Source organism: Hippopotamus amphibius, chromosome 8 (assembly GCF_030028045.1).
Source record: "Hippopotamus amphibius kiboko isolate mHipAmp2 chromosome 8, mHipAmp2.hap2, whole genome shotgun sequence".
Taxonomy (NCBI): Eukaryota; Metazoa; Chordata; class Mammalia; order Artiodactyla; family Hippopotamidae; genus Hippopotamus; species Hippopotamus amphibius.
Genome location: NC_080193.1, coordinates 145,750,633 through 145,758,428, shown reverse-complemented (window position 1 = coordinate 145,758,428; position 7,796 = coordinate 145,750,633). Strand labels below are relative to the sequence as shown.

The 7,796-nt window shown below is 45.4% G+C and overlaps 1 protein-coding gene across 1 annotated transcript; it reads right to left on the bottom strand.

The window, feature by feature from the left end:
- Positions 1-754: 754 nt before the first annotated feature.
- LOC130859625 (olfactory receptor 12-like) lies at positions 755-1,705 on the bottom strand. Its single transcript, XM_057747207.1, has one exon. It carries the CDS (start codon positions 1,703-1,705, stop codon positions 755-757), a length of 951 nt encoding a protein of 316 aa, XP_057603190.1.
- Between the last annotated feature and the right edge of the window lie 6,091 nt (positions 1,706-7,796).

Below are 7,796 nucleotides of genomic sequence, written 5' to 3'. Positions count from 1 at the left end.
TTAGGGTCACAAGGAGTCAGGACAGTGTAATCAGCCAGGCTGGGTGGTAGAGGGTCAGTTGAAGTTTGCATATGAAGGCATCCCTGTTGACCACTAGAGCTCCCAGCTGCGGTCTAAGGGGAGAAAACCAGGACAGGGTGAACTAGGAGTGTCTGAAGCAGGAGAACAGGTGCACTCTGCTGCCTCATCGGGGGTGGTAACATCAGTAACCAGAAGGGGGAGGTGGAGTAACAGCCATGCTGCAGAACCGAGGGGAAGCATAGTCTTCCTAACTCTCCCCCAAGTGACCCCACGTTATCACCAAGGAAAGGGCAAGTCTAAGCGACCAAGGCCCTCCTTCTAGGTGGTCCAGGGGAGATTGCTGAGCACACATTTACATAGATTCAGAAATGAAGTGAAGAGTGAGCCCTCAGAGTTTATTTAGTTATGTAGAGTTGAACTAGGACCCATATCCTACTTCAGTGACTCCTACCTACCCCTATATACATGACTCTACTTAGTATATTACCCAAACTTCAAGAATAGGGTCTTCCCCATCATGAACCATTAATTTTCTGATGACAAAAAAATGAATTATCAATTTTGCATCTCATACTTGAAATGTGTGGCCCACGATTTGCTACTAGGAAGTGTTCAATGAAATGTTAGATGAAAGAATGAATTGGGTGGAACAAATTCCTCAGATCAAACTGAGTGCCTTCTTTGAGCACTTTGTCCTGCCCTGAAGACACTCTGTCTCCCTGGCCACCCTCCTTCACGTGGCTGTGTGCTTCTGGCCCAGTCTCCACAGGGCATCCTTCACATCCTTGTTTCTCAGACTGTAGATGAGGGGGTTGAGCATCGGAATGACCAAGGTGTAGAAGACAGAGACCACCTTGCCCTGCTCCATGGACTCCATAGCCCTTGGCTGCGCATACATGACAAAAAGGGTCCCATAAAAGAGGGACACAGCTGTCATGTGGGATCCACAGGTGGAGAGGAGTTTGTGTCCCCTTGCTCCTGAGCGCATCCTCAGGATGGTCACTGTGATGTAGCCATAGGAGTTGAGGACCACAAGTGTGGTGCCTATGATGATGAGGCCAGAGATGCCAAACATGATTAGGTTATTGATGGATGTGTCAGCGCAGGCAAGCTTGAGCAAAGGGGGCACATCACAGAAGAAGTGGTCGATGTGGTTGGAGCTGCAGAACGGGAGGCTGAATGTGAAGCTAGTCTGCACGATGGAGTTGAAGCAGCCTGCACAGTAGGAGCCCAGCACCAGTCGGATACATGTAGAGGGGCACATGGTGGTGGGGTAGTGCAGGGGGCTGCAGACAGCCATGAAACGGTCATAGGCCATCACAGCCAAGAGGAATCCCTCAGTGGTGACCAGCAGGGAGAAGAAGAAGAACTGGGTAGCACAGCCTGCAAAGGTGATGACCTTGGAGGAGGACAGGAAATCGGCAAGGGCCTTGGGGTAGATGTCAGATAAGTAGCACAAGTCCAGGAGGGAGAGGTTCTTGAGGAAGAAGTACATTGGGGAGTGCAGACGGGCATCCAGGGTGATGACCATGATCAGGGTGATGTTCCCCAGGATGGCCACCACGTACAGGGCCAGGAACAAAACAAAGAGCAGGAACTGGGTCTGCAGACCACAATCAAATCCATCCAACACAAAGTCTTGCAAAATCATCACTGAGAGGTTTCCATTCCTGTGGGGTGACATGGCCCTGAGCTGGGTGACATGGGTCAGAGAGCAGAGAGCAGGTGGGTGGTTGTAGGTGGGAGGATCCTTTGGTACCTCAATTCCCACTGAATGACCAACAAACCAGCAGCTGCCCAGTTCTCCTTCCAGATGAGCTCATACTGACCTGAAAAGGGAACATTTCCTCTGATTCACTATTTCATAAATATGCAAGTTAATTCTCTTTTGGAAGATTCTGAGCTGCTGCTATTGTGGGGGTGGGGATGGGTGCCAGGAGCATTGCAGATTGAGAACCTACAGTGTAAGGAGTGCTGCAGCCCCTGTGCCTCCTCTCAATAAATGCTTTCCACATCCATGGGGATGCTCCTGAGCTGTGCCATTTCCACTCCTCACCTGAGTATCTAATCCTTCAGTCTCAATGCCTTATCAACTCATTCATTACTTGTGGAAATGCCCCCTAGTAATGGAATGGTGATGATTTTATCTCCAGACTAGGCTGGCAGCAGAGCAGGAACCAGCACCCACCAGGCAAATTTGGCTGTTCTCTGTTTCTCCTACAGACCCTGAGCCCCATCTCAGCATCACTGTCTGGAGCCTGGACCACAGTGTCATTTTGTCAGCAGAGCACTGGGCATCCTTGAGCATCTCAGAGGGGCCTCCAGCCAATGTCCTTATGTTGGAAAATGTGAGGAGGGACAGCCAAGCTCCATAGTCTTAGAACCAGCAGGACAAGGGCTGTGACACTTTCAGGTGATAGGCATGTCCTCCCCCGTCCTTACTTCCATGCCCCTCTCTCCTAGGCACACCCTGTAGGGTTGATTGCCTCTACCAATGAAAGCCACCAAAATTGTCACATCTGCCTCAATGTCTGAATCCTCCTTTTGGATGCTGCCTCTTGTCCCTGTCACAGCCCAGACGTCCTTTGTCTGTCCTGGGCAGGGCTGACCACCACACTCACATGGAACATGGGGAACAGCTGTGTGATGGCCAGAGGAATGGTCAGGGGAGATGCAGCCTAAAGAGGGAGGAGTGGGGAAGGATGGTGGGCACAGAGACACAGTGCTTCATGGGAGGGGAGGGAGGAGGATTAATGAGAATATGGAAGTCAATTTTAGAACAATGTATCATTTTCAGAGGTCAGATCTACAGCATCACAAAGCTGGCTCACTTTGGAGGAGTGAGCTCCCCAGGAGTGAGGGTGTGCAGGCAGAGGCTGGATGGTCAGTGGTGCCTGTGGAGGAGTGATGACCCCCACTTTCCCTCTCAGCCTGACGTCCTCTTAGAAGGTGGTCTATGAGACTTTCTGCTAATAGAGGATGTGGGTGAAATAATGGGTTGTCCAGCTTTCCTTTCCTAGGAAACTTGACTCCAACCCTGTCATGACAGCAGAGGGGACAGTGTGACCTGGAATGCCCAGGCATGGTCATCTCTAATTCTTGGTTGGATATGGGCACTGAGGGTGGAGGGGGTGCAGCCCTACACACCTTGGCCACCAAACCCTGTACACACAGCCCTGTCCTGTGCCCATGCCCAACCTGTCTCTATCCATCCAGGTCCTCACCCACATTGTAGTGTCAAAGTGACCAGAGTGATCATCACTCACTACCACCATGTTGGATGACCTTGCTCTTATGTTCCCTGGGGCTCCCAGCTTCATTATTTTGGCTGTTTCCCAGGACAATTTGTCCACCTTGGGGGCCTTGGGTCATCACAACAGTGACCCGTAGGATGCCTGGGGGAGAACCTGAGGAGTGATTGGCATTTACATATGAGAAGCCAAACTCCCAGTCTAGTTTTGAGAAAACAAACTGGCACATTCCTCTGGCTTATTGAGATGACCCAGTAGGGCTATGGTGGCAGCTTCAGTAAACCTGCCTTTGATTTGAGCCTGAGAAATACCTCCCAAGTGAAGGAGAAGAATCCAGTGTTGTCTGTGAGTGTCTATTTATAGTGACTGTGTCCTCAGTCCTGTCATTATAATCTTTCATTACTCAAGTGTGGTCTGAGGCCCTGCAGCACCAGATTTACCAGGAGCTTATCGGAAATGCAAAATCTGAGACCACTGAATTAAAACCCATATTTATACAAGACCCCCCTGGTTATTTCTGCTCTTGTCAAAGTCCAGACACACTGCCCTAACTGACCCTGCCCAGGGCACTGGGGTGGGCAAGTGGGGGGCAGGGTTGGAAGGCAGTGCTGTTCAGGCCCCAGGCTCCCAGGACTCGCCTGCCAGTGATGCTGACCCACCTCCTGCTGAGTGATGGCTGCACTGCTCCTGTGATGTCACAAGGGGCATGACTCACCCAGGACCCTACTCCCAGGGTGGACCATCCTCCTGACAGTGGTCTGTGCTGCTGATCATGAGGTGGCACCGAGGACCCCTACTCTCTCCCTGTACAGCTCTGGCTTACATTGTGGTTACCTGAGAGTGGGGAGGGGGCAGAGGAGGGCACCCAGGGTCCCAGTGGGAGTCTGTCCAGTGTGCAGATTCTTGCTGCAGCAAGCTCCTGTGTCTTGGAATAATTAAGGGATGGGAGGGCTCAGCTCACCTGATCCTCTAGGTCTTGTCTGCTTGCTGGGTAGTTTGTCAAGGACCCTGCACCTCAGGATTTCTTTGCTGGGGAAGATCTCTCCATCTGGGACAGATGAGACTTGAGGCCTCAAATGGCCAATTAGGTGAGACTTGGGCTCTGAGTGCACTGGGACTCCCAACTCTCTGGGTCCCAGGGAGCTGCCCTCCAGTGACCAATCTTGCTCTGATTCTCCTCAACCCAGGACAGACGAGGCAAAGTCCCGAAATCCCTAGGGAGCACTGGGGGTCCAACAGGAGGGAAGGAAGAGAACTTAGAGGAACCCAGTGGTCCTCCTTGGGAAGGTCTCCTTGGGGCAGCAGGTGTGACTGCTTGGTCCATGGCCCTTGCTCCTCCTCTGCCCACCCTCACTTGCTGATTTGAGGAAAAGTGATGAGTGAGACATCTGTGCCCATGTCCTCAGAACAGTCCTTCCTCTGCATCTATGATCATTATGACCCATATTCGTGCTATTGTGGTTCCTTCTCAGGTCTGGCTATACACTCAGTCAAGATAGCTTAAGTATATGTGGTAACTACCAAATGTAAAATGGATGGCTCGTGGGAAGCTGCTGCATAGAACAGGGAGATCAAGTCAATCCTTTGTGACAAACTAGAGGGGTGGGATAGGGAGGGTGGCAGGGAAGCTAAAGAGGGAGGGGATATGGGCATATATGTATACATATAGCTGATTCACTTTGTTGTATAGCAGAAACTAACACAACATTGTAAAGCAATTATACTCCAATAAAGATGTGAAAATATATATATATATTTTATATACAAATCGTTTTAATCCTGGTTAGAAATCCAAAACCGAATTGTAAAGGAGGTACATGATTATTAGAAAAATACAGAAATTATGAAAGTAAAAACCTGGAGAAAGTTGTATTACAAACATTGTAAAAAACAAGGCTAGTGTGACAATAATTATTTTGACAAAATAGATTTCAGGAGGAAAAACATTTTGTAAAGGAGACTTTCATAATTATTTTATCCAACTGTATGATGTGAAAATTTTCAATTTGTATACAACTAAAAAAGATTTAAAATATAAAAAGTAAAAACTAACAAAATTAAAATGAAATACACACACCCAAATAATAGTGGCTATTTTATCATACCTCTCCCAGTAATTGATAAAACAAGTGGAAAATTGTAGTCATATGCTGGATTGATTCAAAATATTAACTAAATGGACCTCCTTGGCATAGATAGTCAAAACTCTCAGCAACTGCAGCAATTCCCTGAAAGCACAGGAACACCAAATAATGTTTTTCCAAATGAATCAGTTAAGAGGATGTCATTCTGGATTAGGTGAGCCCTAATTCAATGGCTGTCATCCTTATAAGAAGAGGAAAGGACACAGAGACACCAAGATAGCAAAACACAAGGACAGAGGGCATGTAAAAGACTGGGAAGAGGTTGGAGCAATGTAGCAACAGGGGAAGGAGTGCCAAGGATGCCAGGAACATCCAGAATAGGCAAGGAAAAATGTTTTCTAGAGCTTTCAAGGGCAGCAGACACTACTGACAAGTTGCTTTTGGACCTCTATCCTCCTCACCTTCAAGAGAGTATGGTCCTTTTGCTGAAATGATTAACTTTGTGTTAATTAGTGATGGTGGCCCTGGTGACTGACACAGGAGGGCAGTGAGGGAGTTTGCTTTCACCTGGTAAGGTCAGCAATACACCTTCACTCTCCTATCTCAGGGGTGTGTCACCTCTCCAGCTCTATGTCAAAATGTACTCTGAAGGGATCTTGATCACCTTTCCCGATGCTTCCATATTCTAGTTCACTTATTTCAGTTGTTTAAAAATAAAAACATACCCCCATCACTTGTGGAATCTTTAGAGAGGCATTTAGATTATTTTTTATATTCTTTATTCAATAATGAATATTATGCCGTGGACATTTTGTCCCTCTAAAGTGTTTATCTAGATTGGATTCCTGAGTAGAAAGACATTTTTTTTCAGCCTCATTAATTTTCATATTAATCTTACATTATGGAGGCTCCTTACCTTTAATCTTTTTTTTCATTTTTGCCATCCAGTTACTTTATTCACCTATAAAGCTAAAATTTTCAAAGTATTTTCAGGCTTTGGAATTTTCTTATTTTTTGATTAGATATTTGAGAATATTATGGTTTCAATTGGGATAGCCCGTAAGGGAAACTTGATTTTTTGGGGGATATTTTCCTCCTCCTTCTTCCCTTTTTACTCAGGTCCTTTGGATATTTTTTGACATAGTGCATTCTATTAATCAATTTGTTCATTGTGTAGAAACTCTATCAAGGGTGAATAGCACTGATTTATAGAGTCATGATAATGGTTAACTTTGGAGGACAAGACTTGGGAGTGGGCAAAAATTACAGTGCCATTTAAGTAAATATCTTACTCTAACCTGGACGGTAGTAAATTCTATGAGTGGATATGACATGATTTTTTCTGTAAATATATGAATATATAATATAAATGTAAATATTTCATTTCTCCTATCCCAACTAGAAAGGTGAAGGCTGTGGCTGGAGGTCTGTGTCATCATCTCTATTGGCAATGTCATCCATGCCCTTGGGGTGATGGAGCAGGAGGTCAAGAGAGCTTCTGCCCCAAATGGAACCAAGATGTTTCCTCAGACCCCTGACCTCTCCTCTGTGAGAGGCACTGTTTGCCAGATCTGAGTCACTCAAGCCAAAATTGTTCCTACTGACATGAAACTCACTATGGGGAACACCTTGGCCATGTATTTACACTATTATTATATTTGTTGTTATTTAAACTGGGTCATGAATATTTCACCAGGGTAGAATGAAAGAAAAATGGTTAAAGATTTAACTTTTCTTTGGAATGATCACCCATGAGGGCACAAATAGAGTTATCCACCAATTATCTCTTCTGAACCAGCCATTGCCTGAGGTATTTTATTTATGTACATTATCTCAGGTGAGTCTGGTCCCATGAATATATTTTTAATTGCAGTATAGTTGATTTATAACATTATGTTAGTTTCTGGTGTACTGCCTAGTAATTTGACATTTACATACATTATGCAATGATCACTTCGATAAGTCTAGTAACCATCTATCCCCATACAAATTTTACAATACTATTGACCACATTCCTTATGCTGTGTATGACATTCCAGTGATTATTTTATAACAGGAGGTTTATACCTCTATATTCCCTTCACCTATTTATCCCCTTCAAAGCCCTCCCTTCTAGCAACCACCCATTTGTTCTCTGTATCTGTGAGGCTCTTTCTGTTCTGTTACATTTTTTATGTTTTGTTTTGTTAATTCCACGTATAAGTGAAGTCATACGGTATTTGCTTTCCCTGTATGACTTATTTCACTTAAAATTATACCCTCTAGTTCCATCCATGTTGTCACAAATAGCAGGATTTCATTATTTTAGGGTTGAGTAAAATTCCATTGTATATGTGTCTGTGTTTGCATATTTATGTCACATCTCTATGCATTCATATATTGACAGAGCTGCCTTATCTTGACTATTGTAAAGAGTGTGGCTAAAAACAATGGCATGCAT